Source organism: Lontra canadensis, unplaced genomic scaffold, assembly GCF_010015895.1.
Source record: "Lontra canadensis isolate GAN:19392208 unplaced genomic scaffold, GSC_riverotter_1.0 scaffold148, whole genome shotgun sequence".
Taxonomy (NCBI): Eukaryota; Metazoa; Chordata; class Mammalia; order Carnivora; family Mustelidae; genus Lontra; species Lontra canadensis.
In genome coordinates this window covers 2,411,215-2,430,633 of record NW_022631142.1, presented here as the reverse complement: position 1 = coordinate 2,430,633, position 19,419 = coordinate 2,411,215, and the positions used below count along the sequence as shown (strand labels likewise).

Genomic DNA, 19,419 nt, shown 5'->3' with positions numbered 1-19,419 from the left:
CCACCAAGCCATCACCAGGGGCCAGGGCACAGCCTCCAGGATGCTGTGACGAAGACTGATACTTGCCAGGCACTAGAATACTCTGTGGGATTTAGGCAGGGAAGGACTCAGACCTGTAGGCTTAAGTCTTCCTTCTAGATACCAGATTTCGTGGGAGAGGAGAGGCAGGAGTCAGGACGGCAGCTAGTACGGTCACTGGGGTGAGCAGAGCTGGGGGTGTGGGCCAGGAATCAGGGCGGCAAAGAAGAGAAGAGGGTGCACCGGGAAGTTGTTTAAGAGGTGGCATTTCCGTGGCTTGGTGGCTGGTTGGATACAGGGCCCAGGGAGGAAGGAATGGGTTTTTGGCACAAGCATCTGGGTGGAAGGTGGGAGATCAGGGGCTGGGAGTCCAGCCAGAAGAAGCAGCACCAGGGTCCCCCAAGTGAAGAGCAAACTCATTGGCTGGGCCCCATCAGTGAGTGCGTGGGGCGGTTTCTGTGGCGTTTTCTGGGAAAAAATACCCCAAACTCAACCTGTTCCAGAATGAATCAGCACTCCATGGATTGGAACGAAGGGAACCCCCCACATTCCCATTTCTACTTCCACCTCTCCTCTGCTTCCCTTCATTCTAGCTTAGCAAATCCTTGGCTGTCTTCAGAACATTCTTTACCCCTCCCAGTCTCTCTGTGCTTCCCACGCTGTTTGTCCAAACGCTGCTGAGGCATCAAGTCCTGGCTCCTCCGAGAAGGCTTTAGTGAGCCCCCCTGCCTTCCCCAGCTGGAAGCCCCCTGACATCAGCCCCTTTATGGGCCTGGATGCATTCTCTTTTGTTTGGACTTAACCGGTCTTTTGTGGTCTTTTTTGCCCCAAAATCCCAGCTCCCAGCACGCTGCCAGGCACACAGGGGTACCCGAGTGAGTCAAGACATGAATCCATGTGCACAGAGATGAGAGGATGAGCCTGAATCCCAACAGTGAGGAGGTGGAAGGGTGGCAGATGAAGGTCAGGTGACAGAGTACCAGCGAGCAGGGACGAGGGTGTGCAGTAAAGTTGGGGGTGTGCGACTGTTGCATGGGGTGCGTGGATGACTTTTAGAGTCATGGGCTTTGCCTGACACTGCTGGCTTGTGTTGAAGATTGAGGGGGACCCTCTTCCCACAAGAGGTAGCAGTTCTGACTGTGGCTTAGCCCTTCTGGACTAGTAGCAGCCACTCCCCCTTTGCCCCCCTTGTACCAGAGTAGGGGACATCCCAGGAGGTCTGTTCGGCGGGGTTATACACCTGAACATTCACAGCAGAGAACAAGGGATCTGTCCAGGGCAAAATCTGCCTGAGAGCCTCAAGGGACTACTGTGTCGGGGGAGGAGTATAGGAAGGCCTGTGTGTCACCCCCTGGGCTGCAGACCCCATAGAAGGATCATTACACCTTTGGGTCACAGTGGCATTGCCACAGGGCCCATCCTCCAGCCCCCCTCAGAGAAACCAAGGCCCCTGTTGGCTCTTTTTCTGCTACCAGACCTATGTCTCCATTCTGGAAGCATCTCTACCCTCACAACACAACAGTGGGGATGCACCTCTCTGTGCTGCCCTCCCAGCCCCCACATAGCCAATGGATTGGGCTCTGTCAGGCCATTCCCACCCCAAAAGGCTGTTTTGGGCACCCAAGCAGTGCCCCCATGGGACTGACCTTGAAAGGGTTTTAGGGCCGGACCAATGGCAAGCCTGTCAGCCAGGGCCCCCTGTTCTTTACTTCTGGGGTCGGTAAAACCTGACCTTCACTGGTATCTTTTCTGAGGGCAGGATAGGAACCATCACTACCGTAATAATAGAACATTCAGAGAATATGTGCTGTGTCGCATGTGGATATGCACCTTGCCTTGCCCTTACACCAACTGCCTGAGCTTGTTTGTCTTCATTTTATAGAGAAAGAAAGAGAGGCACAGAGAGGGGCACGGACTTGCCAAGATCACAGGGCTGTTTGCTTCCTAAGTCTGGACCCTTGGCCTCAGGTCGTGCCACACCAGACCCCGGAAAGGCCTTGAATGCTAAGGGGGTTGGCTGGATGTCGGAAGGCATGAGGAACTCTGGAGAGCCCTGAGTGGGGTAACCCCAGGCACAGCACAGGCCCAGCAGAGCGAGCGCACATGGCTGTGAACCGGGGAGCGTGCCACCCTCCTCACTCTGCCCCAGTTGGCCATCCATGCGGTGGTTAGATGGAGAGAGCCAGGTGAGCCATGGCAGCAGCTGCAAGCAGAGCCCATAGCCTCAAGGTGTCCTGGCGTGTCCGGGGGCTGGCCTGCTGGGGGTGAGGCTCGGCAGTGGGCCCCGCAGCGTCTTCACCCCAGAGCAGTCTTGGATCAGGCAGCACCCCTTTTCTACCTGCTGCCACCTCCAGTTCCACCTCGGGGGATGGGCATCCCATCAGGGCACCCTTGACCGCTGCTTGTTGTGCCCTAGCCTGTGAGTCTGCTTCATGTGGGGGTAGAACATGGGTGTGGCACAGACCTGGGGCACAGGTATCAGTGTTTGGATGAACCCTGCAGGGAAGAGGGTGCACTCCCAAGGGCACAGGCACCCCAGGCCTGGGGATTTCTGTTCTCACCCCCACTGGATCAGGTCTTTAATCCAGCCTTTGTCCTACAAAGGAGATGCCAGCCCTCCCCTCAAGGAACTCCCAGACCCTCAGCTTGGAGGTCTGGCAAGAAGGCAATGGGTGTGCAGCAAAAATCTTCTAATCTGCAGGCTCAGAGTGTGTCCAGAGAGGAGCGGCAGAGGATGGGAAGGCTTCTCGGAGGAGGCCATGCTTGAACACCACGAGTAGACCTAGACCAGTAAGACATCTGCAAAATGAGTGAAGGAGGGAAAGGCATTCCAGGCCCAGGGAGCAGCTCAAGCAAAGGCCTGGGGGCATGAGAGTCCCGAGGACACTCTGAGTCGTCACTCCTGAGCAGCTCCAGCAGGAGGACATGGTGGGTGTGTGCAGATGGGAGAGGCGACAGGGTTGCCGCAGAAGAGTGCAAACACCAAGCCACAGGTCCTGGGCTTTTGAAAAATATACGAATTAAATTGTCATTGAGATGGAAGAGAAGGCGTCCCATGGGGGGTGGGGCGTGCAGCCTGAACAAAGCCACTGCTGAGACGGAGGCTGGCCAGACAGGCACACGGCCCCTCTGAGAAGACGATGATGCATGGGCCTCCAGAGTCTGCTGGGCTCTCGCACAGTCCAGAAAAGCAGGCGGGGCCTGAGGACTTATTGCTTCTCGGCCTTAGATGTCTACCCTTCTGGCAGCGGCCAACGAAGGAACAAAGGGACCAGCTGGGTGCCAAGAGGCAGCCCGCTTTCCAGCCGTGGCTCTTCCACCTCATTTTGGGGTGAACTTGGCACGGAGCCATTGTAGGAGAGTAGAGGAGTAGCTTGTGGCCAACTTACTCCCCAAACAGGATTTCCTCCTGGTTTTCATAAGTGGAAAAGGCCCATCGACTGGGAGCAGGAGGCAGGACAGTCTCTAAAACCCAGCGGCAGGCTGCCCGCCTTGGCTCAGCCCCAGCGGAGCATAGCCTGCGGTTGTGGCCGGGCCTTCAGGGAGAAGACGGAGGGTGGAGGCAGCTCACACCAGACCAGTTATTGTCCCGAAGTCCCTGTCCTCATGTCTGTCCTAAGCTGGGGCATGAAACTAATGATGGGCCCGGGAGTTGGTTCCTCTGTCTCTTCCTCCTCAAGGGTTGCCTTGCCCTGCCCACTTGCCCTGGGAAGGCAGCGGCCATAGCACAACCATCTGGGCTTCGGCGTCAGAGGGGGCCTGCGTCCTGTTTTTGCCGTGTCACAGCCCTGCGGTCACCACACAAAGTCTCTGTCTCTGAGGCAGGAATGTGGAGGCCACACACCTCAGGGTTATGGTGTGGTACAAGAGTGTGCTTATCCATGTCTGCATGGATAGAGCGGGGCCGGGTCTGAGCAGGGTCCTCCTCCCAGCTCCTGGTGTGCCCCACAGGAGTGCCGGCCTGGCCGGACACCCTGGACAATGAGGGCAAGCAGGGAGGAGTGGCCAGCCACACAGGGGTCCAGGAATGTGCCAGGGGGCAGCATTAGAGCTGGACTTTGAAGGCTGACGGGGGATAGGATGTATGATTATAAGAGAGACGGTGTCCCTGGCTGAGCAACTGGCGAACTGGGGCTTGCAGTGGCCAGGTGGGCTCCTGCTATTGCTTGGGGCAGGCAGGAGTTGTGGGGCAGGAAGGTATACAGGGCGCCCGGCCTCAGGCAGAGTCATGGCGCCCTGTTTCTACATCAGAGACATCCTCAGGGGGTCGTGTAGGGGAGAGCGTGGGAGGAGTGAGAAGTCCGAGGGTTCTGGGGTGGGGGGAGCTTGGCAGAGTCTGGGGGGACGGGGCACCCTGGGCTGCAGGAGGAGGCTCCGTCCAACCCACCCTGACCAGGGGCGTCGCCGTGTCTGGGCCACAACTGCTGCTTGCCCACTGCCCAGCATGGGGCCTGGCCCATGGTGGGCACTGGACGGATGCCCAAACAAGCGTTGAAGACCCTGAGTTTACAAATGGGTTGTTATTCTGACAGTGATCAGCACTGATGCACGCTCCAGATGGACAGAGCCCTTTGACAGTCAGTGTCAGCCCAGAGTGGTGGTCGCATAGTCTTAAGTCTGTAGGTGAAGAAATAAAGGCAGTCAAGGGCACTGCCCAAAGCCTCACTCACATGCAGGCCTCAGGTCCCAAATCCGGGGCCATCTGTCCCTGCTCTCCTGTCCCTTCAAGGCTGTGCTGCCAACAATAGCATGTCATTTCCACCTGCCACTGGGGATCCTTCCAGATCCAGAGAGGGGAAGACCCCTTTCTTCTCTAACCCTCACGGCCATTTCTAAGGCACAGGAACCCACTAGGGTTTTCCGGATAGAGCCTGGGTCCCGATCACTACATGGGGAGCTGAAGTGGAACACCTGGAGGCTCTGGGCAGGACTGGGGGGCAGGGGATGCTGGGGCCGCTCCCAGGCTGAGTAGCGGGCTTCCCCCTGGGGCTGTAGAGCACCCCTCACCAGCCTTTCCTGCAGTTTGAAGGCTGCAGCAAGGCCTTCTCACGGCTGGAGAACCTCAAGATCCACCTGCGGAGCCACACGGGTGAGAAGCCGTACCTGTGCCAGCACCCCGGCTGCCAGAAGGCCTTCAGCAACTCCAGCGACCGCGCCAAGCACCAGCGCACCCACCTGGACACGGTAGGCCCAAGGGCAGAGGCCGAGGGGAAGGGGTGGGCGGAATGCACGCTCCCTCCCTTGTGTGGTGCAGGCCAGCAGCCAGGGCCCGCGCGGAAACCTGCCTTTGTCCTGAGTCCTGGACATTCTGGGCAGCATGACTATGCCAGGAGCAGGGAGGCCTGTTATTATGGGACGTTTGTCCGATAGGTAGGGGCAATTTTCCATCTCCCGGTTGTGGCCAATGTCTCTCAACATTGCCAAATAGCCCGGGGAAGAGGAAGTAAAGTCTTCCAAGTTGAGAACCACTGCTTCAGCCTGCGGCTCCTGGCCTGGGCACCAGTGTCCAGACATGCCCCATGGAGAGAGCGGGCTCACCACTGTGCAGCCTCTCCCCCAACCCATCAGCCAGCCGCAGAGCAGGCCTTCCCTGTTCTTCCCATCCCACACCCTCCATGGTGACAGGTCAGAGCCTCTCCAGGGCTGTCCTTTAGCCCCTAAGCACGGTGGGAGTGGGGTTGAGGTGAACAGGGCCTCCGACTCTAGATCTGGGCCCCAGATCCCTGTATGTCCATCCCCTTTCCCTCGTTTGGGTCAAACGGCACTAACCCTCAGCTTTGTCACAGTGTCGGTCCCAGCTTCTCTCTTGGGCATCCAGACCTCAGCGGTTAGCAGCACACTTTCAAAAACATTGTCTCCCACGATCTCATACTGACCCTGCCTGTCAGGGGACCGCTGACCCTTTTGATAACTGAGGGAAGTGGGGCTCCAGGAGGCTCAGTGCCTGCCCAGCTGGGAGGTGGCAGAGCGGACTTGGAGCTGGACCTCACACCCGAGTCCCCGGGGTGCATATGGCCTGGGAGGACCCCTTCCCCAAGTACAGCAGGAGACAGGTCTGCATCCAGAGTGTATGTCTGTATCTCTCTGCTCTCTGGGTAAACGTTGGGGGACTCTGCTGGTGGGGGACTGGAAGACCCAAGTGGCCAATGGGCCCAGGCTGTCTAACAGACAGATACATGGATGAGGAAACAGAGGCCCACAAGAGTGAGTAACAACAGCAGTCAGAGCTGGGAGTGAGCTGGGAAAGCCAAGAGCCAATATGTTAGAAACATAGAGAAATCACAGGGTGGGTGCAGGTTAGGTCCTGGCCAGGATGTTCTGTACGTTTCCTTCACAGCCAGTGTCCCATACACTCTTCCCAGTTTAATGTTGGTAACAGTCTACAAGGTAAAGGCCACAATTCTCATTTTGCAAAGAAACTGAGACTCCGATAAAGTCACTGACTGTCACACAGCTGGTACATGGCAGAGTCCAGTGACCCTTTGCTGGAAAAGCCGGGGTAGTAGTCCCCCTGGAAAGTAGGGATCTAAGTACAGGGGACAGGGTAGGAAGAAGGAGCCCTGTCCCCAACTGAACCCAACCCTTCTTTCCACCCCTCCCCCCTCAGGCTTTGCTGTCACAGGCTGTGCTGGGGACGTGAAGTGAGGCTTTCTCACCAACCCCTGCTTTCATTACATTCTCACAAGCCTGGCCTTGGGGTCCTTGGTCCCCACCCAGGCCCTGAGGGGCATAGCCCATGCCCAAGCCCCCTGGTTATGTCTCCCAGAGACCGCAGGACAGCACCAACAGCGCCAGGCCCTCTGCACATGCAATCTCCAGCCTGAACAGTGTCCCTCTGGGCCTCTCAGGGTCACCTACTCTGACTTGCCCCCTTCTTCCCTCCCTTCCTGCTGCATTTCCTGGACCCAGCCCCAAAGCAGCAGGCCTCTGGCCCCACTTGGTATGTGAACAGAGCTGTGAGGACTAGGTCAGGTCAGGCCCACAGTGAGCCCAGAGGGTTATGGCAGGTCTTCATCTCCCCACAGGTCCTGGTGAAGCCCTAGAGGTACAGCCGCGAAGCCCAGCTCCCACCTGTGCCCATCCCCACAGAAAGAGCTCTGGCGATCCTGCCCAGAGAGGTTGCCTTCCCAGCACACAGAGGCCAGTAGGTCAGCCCATGTGGGCTGGGCCTTGTTTTCCAGAAGGGACCCAGTCATGTTCCCAGCTCCCCTCTGGCGCCAAAGAACATGGGATTCTCACCATGAGCAGGAAAGTGGCAGAACAGACTAGAGAGAGCCAGCCAGGTTTTAAGTCTGGCCCTCCACCTGGGCCCAGAGCTCCAAGGAATGCCACCTAGCCTCTCTGGGCCTTACTTTCCTCAAACACCTACATCATCAGGGAGACATGGGGAAATTAACTGGAACAATGCAGGTGTAGGCATGACATACGGTCCACACGGCAAACGTGAGTCCCTCCTTTCCCTGCTCTGACTTGCTGACTGAAAGCTGACCAAACCCGGCTGTGTCCCCTGGTGCTCGGAGTCCTGACCGCCACTGCGCAGAGGGTGATCAGGTCTCCTGTGCCCAGGCAAGGAGAGCCCCCCCCCACCCCAGAATGTCACTGACACACTCGCTTTGCGATCTTGGGCAACGCGTCAGCCTCTGTTTCCTCCTCCGTGCTTCTCCCACAGTGGTGTGAAGCCGAACAGGTTTCCAGTGGAGAGTAGCCACACACAGACCTGGAGGGCCATATGGGCCATGGCCCTCCATCCTTCCTGCACCAGCACCAGTGTCCTTGTTCCTAAAGAGGCTCCGGGGCCGGGACGGTGACTCCCCAGGCCTGGGCTTGGCTGCCGCCTGGGACAGCCACAGGGTTTCCTGAGGGCTCACAGAGGAGCAGGGCTGGAGGAATGTTCTGCACATGTCAGGCCCTGGAAAAACAAACACGGAGATGGGCCTTGTGCCCTTTCCAGGCAAGTGCGCCTGCACACTCGGAGCTCTGTTTGTTTGCTTTCTGGCAAGAGTGTGCGGATTTGTATCAGTGTCCCTGAGGGACAGGGCCTGGGGCCTGACCAGCTGGGGCCCACGAGGGAGAACATGTATGTGTACATATGTCCATGTGTTGGGGTGGGAGCAGGGCCCAAGGAGAATGTGTGTGTGTGTGTGTGTGTGTATACACGTCTGTGTCTCACGTGGCTAGAGAGGGGCAGGTCTGAGGCGTGCCCTCCGCCCTCCTGCCTAGCACCTTCCTTTCAGGGAGGCAAGCCGCTCACTTCTCTGTCTCTTTCTTTTTGCTCTCCCCCACTTCTTTAACCTGGCGGCTGTCCGTAGCAGCACCAAGGTATGGTCATCTCTTTCTGCTTCCCCCTCCCCATGAGGTCCCTGGGTCTGCAGTTGGACTGGCCTCTCCTCACACCAGTGGGGACCGAGTTGCCTGGAGGTTAGGGAGGGGTGGGGGGGGCATTTCCACTGGGTGTGTCTCACAGGAACATGGCCGTCCCCGGTACTTAATCTGAGACGTACCCCCTCCTCCACACACCCTCCAGTTCCCTACAGTTGCTAGAGGCCGGAGGGCCTAGAGAAATCAGAACCACAAAATATATTGGGATGGAAGGTTTCAAGCCCCAGTAGCAGCTGGAACCCCAAGCAGGGTCCTGTGGAACCCTCTATGGGAAAGCTCAGAATTCAGTTTAGAGCTGCTCCTTGAGTCAGTCCCTGGGACCTAAGATGAATCAGAAGGGACCATCCCCCGAGGAAATGCACTATCTCGTAGGAGAAAGACATTGAACAAGGCCAGCAGTGCTGGGTGCTCAGTGCTGCCCGGGGGTGGGTCAGGGAGCAGAAGTGGAAAGAAGATTCCAGAAGGGCTGGGCAGATGGGTGTACAAGGATGGGGGCAGGAGGAGGGGTGAGAACTTCAGCAGGCCCAAGTCCCAAAGGGCCTTCAGTGCTGGGAGATGGGCTGTGTCAGAGCGCACAAGGGAGCCATGGAGGGGTTTTCAAAGGTGAAAGCATGGCCAAGGGTCCTCTGGCAGTGGTGGGAGGTGAGATTGGGTCACAGAGAGCAGTATGAGCCCCAGGCAGGAACAGGGGAGGCAGTAGAAAGTATGGATTGGCTCTAGATGAGCAATGAGATAGGGGCTCAGGGGAAAGTACACAAAGGGCCCAGACCCCCGGCTTCCCCAGGCCTTCGTCTGAGATCCAGCTCCCTCCCAGCCTCCTGTGATCCCTGGACTGAGGATCTGGGTTTCTCACCGACCAGAGCAATCTGGGGTGTCTGGAGCCATTGCAAGGTGTGGTTAGTCACTCCCAGCCCTGGGTCCCTGCCGTACTCCAGCTTGGCCCTGTGCTGTCCCTTCTCTTCCCCCTCCTCCTCCTCTAAGACAGCCGCCTCACTGTACTCCTTGCCCACTCGTGCCTTCTCTGCAGCCGTGGGCTCACAGGGTGCCCTTTCCTCAGAGCCAGTGTCCAAGCTGGGAGAATGCTTAGAATTCAGGTGGTTCCATTTTATAAGAGAGACTCAGCGATGGGAGTTGACTTTTCTGAGGTCCCAGCATGAGGGTAGCAGGGAGTTACAACCCCTCCTTCACTCTGAGGCCTGGCAGGGCTGGCTGAGTGAGACCCCTCCTGGCTGGGGACACGGGGAGGGACTGGGTGTGAGCTGGCTCCCCTCCCCCTGCGGCTCACAGAGTGCAACACTGGGCTGCCAGACAGCTGCTCCCTCACCCCTCCTCTGCCCTTCTGATGTTACAGAAGCCCTACGCCTGCCAGATCCCCGGCTGCTCCAAGCGCTACACGGATCCCAGCTCCCTCCGCAAGCACGTGAAGGCCCATTCAGCCAAAGAGCAGCAGGTGCGTAAGAAGGTAAGAGTCTCCATTCCAGGCCCACCTCTGCCAGTGTCTCCCCCGCACCCCTAGCCTCGCAGACCCCTATCGGGCGACAAGCCAGGTACCTGCACGCCTTGCCTGCATTCACCCTTCCACACACCTGGGTATGCTGCTGTCCATCGTCCGAGACCGGCCGCCCCCCGGCCCCTGAGTTCACTTGCTCACCTCCAGCCAGCCAGACATCTATCCACCCACAGACCGTCCACATACAGCTTCTCTATTATCCATCTGCCCCCTTGCCCTAGCTCGCTTAGTTAACATTTGATGGCAGGCTCTGTGCAGGCAGAGTCCCCCATCCTCCGATGGGGACCTGGCAGGGAGAGACAGACCTAAAGAGCTCATTTGGTAGAATATAATAAAGATGACAGTAGAAGTCCACAGAGAATAGTCAGGGGTGCAGATAAGGGGGCCTTAGCCTGTTGGGGTGGGAGCAAGAGGGACCCAGGGCAGTGGGGGGATGGAATTGCCACTTGGAGCTCAGCCCACCCCTGGGCTCAACCCACGTCTCCAGAAGAGCACCAGGGCTGTGGGAGGCAGGTACTTGAGTGCAAGGGAAGGGGGTGATGAAGAGAAACACCAGGGCCAGTCCAGGGGTATCAGCGTGACAGCGGAGGACAGAGCAGGGAGAGCCTGTTAATTCACCCTGCAGCATTTATGCAGTACCTATCATTTTCCAAGCACTGTTTTAAGAACTGTGGATAGGGCTGTAAGTCAAGCCGAGAGAGGCAGAGAGGCTGGAGAAAGAGGCCTGCTTCAGTCCTGTGGGGTGGGGATGTACAGAGATGGGTCTGGGACACACAGGGCTCTGCTGGAAAGACATGGCGGGGTGGAGGCAACAGCCAAGCTTGAGGCTTCGGTCTTCATCCTACACCTGAGCTGTCCGGTGAGAACACCCCATCTGTCCTCACTGCGACAAGGCAGGGCCAAACTGAACCCAGCATGGAGTCATGAACCGCAGGGGAGACCACCAGGGTCTCACCCCAGACATGCCCGTCTCCAGGGCCTGAGCTCTGTCCACTGCTCTCAGGCTGAAGGGCCCGGGCAGGGATGCAGAATGGCTTGGGCTCTATGCCAAGGAGGCGTCTATCCTGAGCCCACTGGTGCCCGAGGACCAGAATGCTGCCCTGGTTTTCCCAGGCCCTGTGCTTGGCTCGCACTGAGCCCCAGGGACCCGAGGCCGCAGATCTTCAAGCTTCCCAACCATAGGCATCCATTAGAAGCCATCGGGGATGATGTATCTTGCTGGGTAAAGCGACCCTTGTATTATGACAGCTCCTTGGCAGTCCTGCTGCGTTTCAGGGAGAATTAGAAATGCTTTTCTTCCTTAATGCTCCTCTCCTGCTGCTCCTAATCCAATCGACATTGCGGTCTGCAAGAACACGCCTTGGCCCTCTTTTGCCAGAAACTGAATTTACATGGAAAGCAGCTGCTGGGGCAAGGAGCTGAGAGCCTGTCGGGAGGCTGGGCGAGCCATCCCCCAGCCTGGGTGCCAGCTCTCTGGCCTGGGAGTGGGGGAAAAGCCTGTGGGCTGACCCTCCGCTGTTGTGCCGAGTGGGACCAGGCTCTTGCCTTCTCTGGGCCAGTTTTGTCCCAGGTGAAATGAAGAGTCTGGACAAGTCCATCTTCAGGGCTCTGATAGTCAGGCTTTGGGATTTCCCTGGGAGGGTGCAGACCTGCCTCATTGCCCCAGGTCCCAAGGGCCTCAACCAGCCACACCCTGTCCCCATCTGCCCTCTCTGGGGAGGTGAAGAACTTTGGGGTACAGAGCTCAAGCCTGCCTTTAGGACAACTGAGAGTTGTTGGCCAAAATATTTGCCAGCCCAGGCTGCTCTCAGCCAGCGACTTCAGTCCGTATGTGGATCCAGTATGCTGACTGTCACGTGACCATGTGGGGCTCAGCCAGCCCTTCGCACAGTACCTTCAACAAGCTCGTTCAAAGATGTCATCTCCTTACTCCACACAGCAGCCGGAGGTTGGGGGAGGAGTTGTCATTGCTTGTTACAGGCAGGGGACAGCCGAAGAGGTTAAGTTACTTGTCTAGTGTCACATAGGGAGTCAGAAGACATGGGTTGGGATTTGAACCCGGGTCTTCTGTCTCTAGCCCTAGGCTGTTTCTACTGTGCCTCGTGTTAGGAAGAAAGAAAGATGCGGGGACGGGGGGAAGGAAGGAAAGACACTTCCACTGTGCCCACTGTATGTTACACACGAGTTCGCTGTGGCAGCCACGAGAATGCGGCACACGCTGGCTGCTTGGGGGAGGGCCCAGCTGCATCCTTGGACACCGGTCTGGGCCCGTGAGTGAGGCTGTGCGTCTGGCAGGCTGCTCCCAGCCAGGAACTGAGTGTGGCAGACCCTGCAGGGATACTGAGGCAAAACCTCTGTCCGGGGGACACAGGACCCCTGACTTCCAACACACGGCTGCTCCCTGAAGACTCAGTCTAGGACGCTTCTACCAACCTCCTTCCCTCCCCGCTTCACTCTGGGTCAGACTTGTAGCTCAGCCCACAGCTCTCCCAGCCTGCCCAGCTCTCTGGTTTTCTCTCAGGCAAAAGTCTTGGCCTGTTCACTCTTCTCTTAGCATCTGCTTCTCAGCCCTGAACTAACCCAACATGTATAATTAGTTCCATCTCACAAACGGGGAAGCCGAGGAGCAGTGAGGTGAAGGGTCTTCCTCTGGAGCCCTTCCTGTCCGGTCCCCTAAGCCCAGTGTTGCTGGTGGTGGGTGGTCTCACACTGACACCCTCTCTCCCTTTGCTTGCTCCTCAGCTGCACGCGGGCCCTGACACCGAGGCTGACGTCCTGACCGAGTGTTTGGCCCTGCAGCAGCTCCATGGGTCCACACAGCTGGCTGCCAGCGAAAGGAAGGGGGGCCGCCCCCTGGGCCAGGAGCTGCTCCCAGGTAGGTGTGCAGGGAGGCAGGGCCGGCAGCACAGCCCTGCAGGAAGATGGTGAGGCTCTGTGGGCTCCCAGGGGCCACGCAGGCACCCACCCCCCTGACGTACGTTCCTTCACCCTCTCCTGTGGCTCTCTTGCCCACAGGAGGAAGTCCAGGCTCCTTTCAGCCTGGCCTTCGAGACCTCACAAGGCCAGGCCCACCCCAGCCTTGGCACATCAAACACGGTTCCTGAGCACCTCATGCTCCCTCTCGTCTCCAAGCCGCTGTGTACACGCGGCCGGCCTCCTCTCCAGCCCGTCGCTGAGGCAGCTCCTGTACTTCCTTCAGGCCCCACGTCAGGCTTCAGGCCCAGGCCTCAAGCCAGAGTCCCATGTGCCCCACCAGGGCTCCACACCACCACAGCGGGCTTCAGAAGAGAAAACAGAGCCTCAGAGAGGATGGACCACGTGGCCGTCATCCCTTCCAGCTTCTAAAACTCTGCAGCCCAGACATGGAGCCCCTCGACCCCTGGGACCCTGCAGGTCCATCCAGCCGGACGCTCAGAGCCTCTGGTCCAGCTGAGGTGGCCTGCCTGTCCTCCCTAGGCCCCAGCAGGAATCCCTGCTGCGTGGCTGGCGGCGTGGCCTGACGGGAGATTCCCACTGACAAGACTGGTGTTGTGCCCCCAGCGCCCCCCCACAGAAACCACAGGATCAGAGAGGAAAGCTTTTCCCACCCTCTGGGATTTCTTGAATTACTCTAACCACCTTAAACATTTTTTATTTTCTCATTTTTAATGCTTTCCCCTCAGTGTGGAAGTAGCAGCAGATTTAAAACTCTGTCAGAGCCCTTACCAGACAGCCTCAGGAATAGAAGGTGTTTACGCTTCCTCTGGGCTGCCCTTCACAGGGATCTGTGCTCACAAAGGTCTCTAAGGGCAAGGACACCCCAGGAGAATGGAGCAGGGATCGCACCCTCTTCCACGGGCTTCTTCTCACAAGGTCAGAATTGGTGAAATAGCAGGCGAGAAGAGACGTAAGGATAAGGGATGTGTTAAGGATTCTGAGGCCCCAGCGGGAAGGAGGGCCGTGACTGATCAGCAGTGGCTGGCCTGGGGCAGAGGTCCCTGCAGCCCCTTCATTTTTAATCTGGGGAGACTCAGGATTGGGCAGGAGGGGGACTGACCCAAGGTCACGTGGAAAAGTCAGCAGCTGGTCCAGGCTGGAAGTCTTTTCTCGAGGATACCGGGCCGGGGCCTCTCCCAGGGAAAAGGGCCAGACTTGGAATAGCCATGTCTTGAGGACCTGCTCGGGCTGGTCACTAAATGGACACCCTCTCCTTCGGTCCCCATGAGCCCATGCTGCAGAGGAGAAGCAGAGTCACTGAGGCAGCAGCATGGGAGGACCGTCCGGGTAACCCCACGCCTGCTCTGACAGCGAGCGAGTGGCATCTTCCCTGCCTCGAGTCTCACTTTCTCCCCGAGACCTGCTATGACAACAAACGTGATTGCAATGTGATCACGTCTATAAACCCGGAGTGGCAGATAATTTTATCGCAAGTATTGCTGTTGTCACCCGTGGTGAGTGAGAAGAGGAACTGTGTACTCCCCCATCTCGTGATAATGCACGGCCCACCGTTTACCGAAACCATGCCAGGAGCTGCTCTGGGGACTGTACGTGCCCATATTAACAAAACCCTCACATCCGCCTCAAAAAGTGCACACTACTCTGCTCTTTTTTTTTCCAGATGAGGGAACGGGGTCCTCCAGAGGTTAGGGTTTAGTCCTCCAGAGGTTAAGGTTAAGTCTTCCAGAGGTTAAGGTTAAGTCCTCCAGAGGTTAAGCTGAGGCTCCATAGCCAGTCAATGGCAGAGGCCAGACTTGAACCTGGGCTGTCTGTGCAGCCACAGGCCTTGTCCATTATCAGAGAGTCTGCAGCCTCCCAGCCGCCGATGCTCCCCTCACCGTACTGGCACCTGCTGGGTACAAGGCCCCGAGCTAGTCCCTGTCTGCAGGCTGCTTCCAGCCCATGGGGAGACGAGGACCAGCCAGGCAGGTACAGAACTTCTGGATCCCTCTGCACCGTCAGCCACTAGCTTCTGCAGGCCACACAGCAAAGGCTTGGGGTGCAGTTGGGAATATGGTAGGGCCAGAGGTCAAGCACTCAAGGCTGATGATGGAAGATGGTGATTTATAGCCTCAAATGGTACATTTTGGGGAGAGGCCAGCAGGCTCCATGGCATCCCCTTTCCGCCAGCCCTCGTGATGCTGTGCCACCATCATCGCCATTGCCATCTGCCTACACACTCAGCATGCACAGGGCTGGACAGGGGAAAGTAGGCAAAGGCAGGGAGAAACAGGGCAGATTCAAGGAGTGTTAGGACAGAGAGGAGTCCAGAACAGAGTGGGGAGGGAAAGGGAGGAGCTTGCAAAGGTGACATTAAATGTTCGTTGTCTAATGATAGTAAACTCCCAAGAGCTTGTCTCTCAACTGGAAGGCCCAGCTCTCTTCACAGGAAACCCTCAGGAGCTTATCTGGCAGGCTCCTTTAGCAGACCCAGCATAATGTAATGGGCAGCGAGGATACGAAAAGCACGAGGTCAGCACGGCTGAGGGAGAGAGAGCAGGATTTATCAGGATTCTAGACCTTCCTAACTGTCAGGCTTCCAAATTGGTTCAAGATGGCAGGTGAGATGCTCAGGAGAGTGGTGAGCGGAGCAAGCCAGGAGCAGTGCCGAGCCAGGCTCTATCCCCAGAAACCCCCTCCAGTGCCTTCCTGACAGAGCTAGGGAGGGACGTGTGGTGGATGGATGGTGGGGCTGCCCTTGGGACCAGAGGTCTCCATGATGGGAAGGGGTAAGGCCTGGAGCTGAGAGGCAGAGGGCCCCCCAAGAGCCCATTCAGAGCCCTGGGGTCTCACAGCCAGCCCACAGTGAAGTGTGGCCCACAGGCCCCTACGTGGACATCTCGGACATAGCCTGAGCTGGAACCCCAGGCCAGTTCCTTGGCCTGGCTTTAAGTAGGCTTTCTTTGGTATCACTTGGAGGCCTGATTCGCTACAGTTCAGGGAGGGAGGCTCCCCTAGCCTGTTCAATTCCTGGTGGTAGCTTCCTGAGCTGCAGGTCTGGACGAAAGGGGCCCACCTGGGATGGGCTAGCCTTGGAAGCCCCCAGCCACTGGAGAATGTAAAAGTTCCTTCTTGACTCCATCCACGAAAAGAGTGTGCTGTGTGCTCGGGTGGTCTTCATGGTAAAGAGCGTTGGGTCTGGACCCACGATGCTGTTCAGACTGCAGCAGCTGACCCAGGCGAGCTCGGACTAATCAGTGTGAACCCTGCATCAGAGCTCTGGGTGTGGCCCCGAGCCTGCAGAGTTGTCCTGGGCCATCAATATAATGACTTAATTTCTAGAAAAATGATGTCAGTGTCATAAAAGTGAAATAAATGTGGCCAGATTTTAAAAGGGGAACAAAATTGGTCCCATTTTCTTCAGATAAAATAGAGGAAAAATTTGCCACCTCTGCTGGGTCCCTCTCAGGCTCTAGTCCCAGAGTTGGGGTCCATTCTCCCTTCTAATTGGGGTTCCTTGGTGAAGGCATTTGGGAAGCACTAGCCTCAGTAACTACTTCCCAGACCCTCCATTAGACCCCTGTAGCAACAACTATGACCTAATGTCCTCCATTGATTCATTCCCTACCTGTCTTCTTAACAAGAGTGAGACCCTTGGGAGTAACAGGTGGTAGAAGGTGGTACCACCTTGCAGGCATCTTCTAGAGGTTTAGAATTGTAGATGAGAGCATGGCTGCTGTCTCTCCTCTGTCGGGACCCTTGTGTTGTGTACAGCCTGTACAACCGTCTGTGGTGTCCCTTCTCATAGGTCTCCTAGGCCAGCCTGACATCCAGCGAGCACAATCTTACCCTGTCTTTAGGACCCCTCATGGTGGACATCCAGGCTGTGCTTGCATGTCTCTGGAGACGGGGAATTCATTTCCTCCAAAGGCAGCCCCTTATTCTACACCAGGTCTGCCTGTGAGAAGTATGGCCAAGCCCTGAGTCTCTCTCAGGCTTCTCTCCATTCTAGGATCCCTGTCTGCTTCTAGGGCTACACAGAACAGCTCTGGAGACTTGAGGCAGCATGCTCCATACAACCCACCACCCTAAAAAAATGCAAGCGAGTGTGCACACACACACACAGCCTGGCCTGCTGATGCCTCTGACAGCCCCTTCTCAGTCCTCCGCTGTTTTCAGGACAGCCTCAGGCCCATATATAGCTCTGTAGCCAGAGCACAAACAGTGGAGCAGGGCCATCCCCTCCTTGTTTGGGCCCCCGACCTCCTGTTAATACGACAGTGCTGGTTTCACTTCGTGTCTGTCTCTTTCTGACAGCAGACACACAGCTCCTGGGTGGTTCACAACCATCTCTAGGGAGCGGCCGAAGCCCAGTGGTAATTGTTTGCTTCCCTGCAGGCATGTATCCTGGCTCTGTCACCCCCCATAACGGGCTCGCATCGGGCATCCTGCCCCCCATGCACGAGGTCCCTTCCAGGCACCACCCACTGGATGCCAGCACCAGTTCCCACCACCATCTGTCCCCTCTCCCCACGGCTGAGAGCACCAGGGACGGGTACGTACAGCAAGCCGGTCCACCGGGACCACAAGCAGACACCTGCACAGGGGCAGGTGAGGGGAGGCGTCCTGCACACTCCATGGTTATCACTGATAATGCAAACTGTCAGCATTTATGCGGCGCTTACTGTGTACCGTATCCTGGACTGACACCTGTGCACGGTCTCATTGGTGCCTCGAGGCCACGCACCAGGCAGCGGGTGTTGGCACATGGACTTCCTGACGCCTCGCCGCGTGCGCTCCTCCTCTCCCCCCACCCCCGTAAGGGCGACTGCTGAAGACACTGTGCCCTGCCCTGCATCCTGGACTGCCTGACCGGGCCTCCTCGGGAGCCTCACTCCGGCTTCTCTTTGGCTCACGCCACATGTTTGGCGAGCAGGCTGCCTGCTGCTCACTCCGGAGGTGCTCGTCTGGCTCTCACCACCACTTCTGGCCACAGCAACTGTGGTCACTGCCCCGCCCGCAGGGTTTGTCCAGGGGCCCGTCATGCAGGATCACTGCAAGGAGGAGCGGCCTCTTTCTGTATTCAATGTGGTTCCCATTGTGGCCACTTAATTGGCTGGAAATGGTAAATGTGCTAATTGCTGGCCCCTGGTGCTGCCAAAACCTGTTTTCCTTGCAAATGTGCGGAGGGAGTTCACATAGCCCTACAGCCTGCCCTCCCCGCCACTTTCACTTATCACTAGCAGGACTTGATCAAACTTGACCCCCAAGACCTGGCCTCAGTATCCTTCCTTCTCTGCCCTTCCTCCCCAAGGCCACAGCCTTGGCCTTGGCCTTGGCCTGTCCGTGCCTGGGGCCAGCCTGGCTTCATCACCAAATTTGCTGTCCAGACTCCGAACTAGGCTCCTTTTGCTACTCACTCATCCAGTCAGTCAGCGTCCAGTTACTGAGCCCCTGAAGGGGGCTGGCCCTGGGCCCCATGCTCGAGTGACCGATGACCCCAGCCCTGGAGAAGCTCACCATGAGGAAGGGACATAGAACCGCAGGGACTGACCACGCAGGACAAGGGCTCTGAGGGAAGAAGCAGAAAGGGCTGTGGAAGCCTGGAGGAGAGCCCAGTGCATTGGAGGACAATGCAGGGAAGGCTTCCTGAAGGTGGTGCTAGACAGGGCCTCCACAGTTAAGTAGCAGTTGACCCAGTGGAGAGATTGGGAGGAAGGAGCAGTGGGAGTGCAGACACGGTGAAGCCTTGAAGCCTTGCTGTGTTCTGGGAAACATGCACCTTTGTGTAGGGTGACAAGCTCAGGACGGAGGTCGCCAGGGCCAGATCACACGGCCTGTGGCGGGGCTATATCCAAAGGGAGCCGAGCAGTGATGTGGTCAGTTTGGGGAGGACGGCATGGCCCGCAGTGTAGGGCTGGTTTCCAGAGGCAGCATCGAATGTGGGAGGGTGGCGGCCTGAGCCAGGGCTGCTGGGTGGAGAGGAGGAACACCAGTAGGCATCAGAGAATCAGCAAGGAAACGCAGCTGGGCGGGGAGGGAGGAGGCACCCGGGATGGGCCCCTGGGGAGGCAGAAGTGCCGTTCACGGACCAGGGAAGACTTGGGGGGTGCGTGCATGGAGAGCCACAAAGAAGCAGCCTGAGGAGGAGCCGAAGGGGACCCAGAGAACCAGGCCTCCCTGAGCCTCAGTTTCCTCCTCTATAAAATGGGTATTACAATCTTCTCCTTTAGGAAGATGGTGAGGAGCAGCCACAGCGGACACAACACCTGCTGGTTTTGTACGTGGCATCTGGTGCCAGTTCCACAGACACTGGGCCACTTTACCCCACCCACCCACCCACCAGCTCAGGCCACCTGCTCACCCACACGCCAGCCCCAAAAATGTCTCCAACCAAACTAAAATAAACCACAGAGGTCTCTCCCCGCTCAGGCCCAGGCCCTCTGCTCTGCCTCATTCATCACCTGCCTGCAGCCTGCGTGTAAGTGCCCGTCAGGGATTCCTGTGGCGAGTGGCAGAGTGATGACAAGACCAGGACAGCCCAGCCCACCATCCAAGCGCCCATGCCTGCTCGAGTCGTCCCAACGGGCCAGGCA

General features: G+C 57.7%; 1 protein-coding gene across 1 annotated transcript in view; it reads left to right on the top strand.

Moving 5' to 3' along the window:
- GLIS1 (GLIS family zinc finger 1) overlaps positions 1 to 19,419 on the top strand; it is a 216,886-nt gene that overhangs the window by 190,810 nt on the left and 6,657 nt on the right. The window contains exons 5-8 of the mRNA XM_032844153.1: positions 5,041 to 5,202; positions 9,749 to 9,859; positions 12,650 to 12,782; positions 17,222 to 17,378. Coding sequence (XP_032700044.1) covers positions 5,041 to 5,202; positions 9,749 to 9,859; positions 12,650 to 12,782; positions 17,222 to 17,378 — 563 coding nt within the window. The remainder of the gene's footprint in view (positions 1 to 5,040; positions 5,203 to 9,748; positions 9,860 to 12,649; positions 12,783 to 17,221; positions 17,379 to 19,419) is intronic.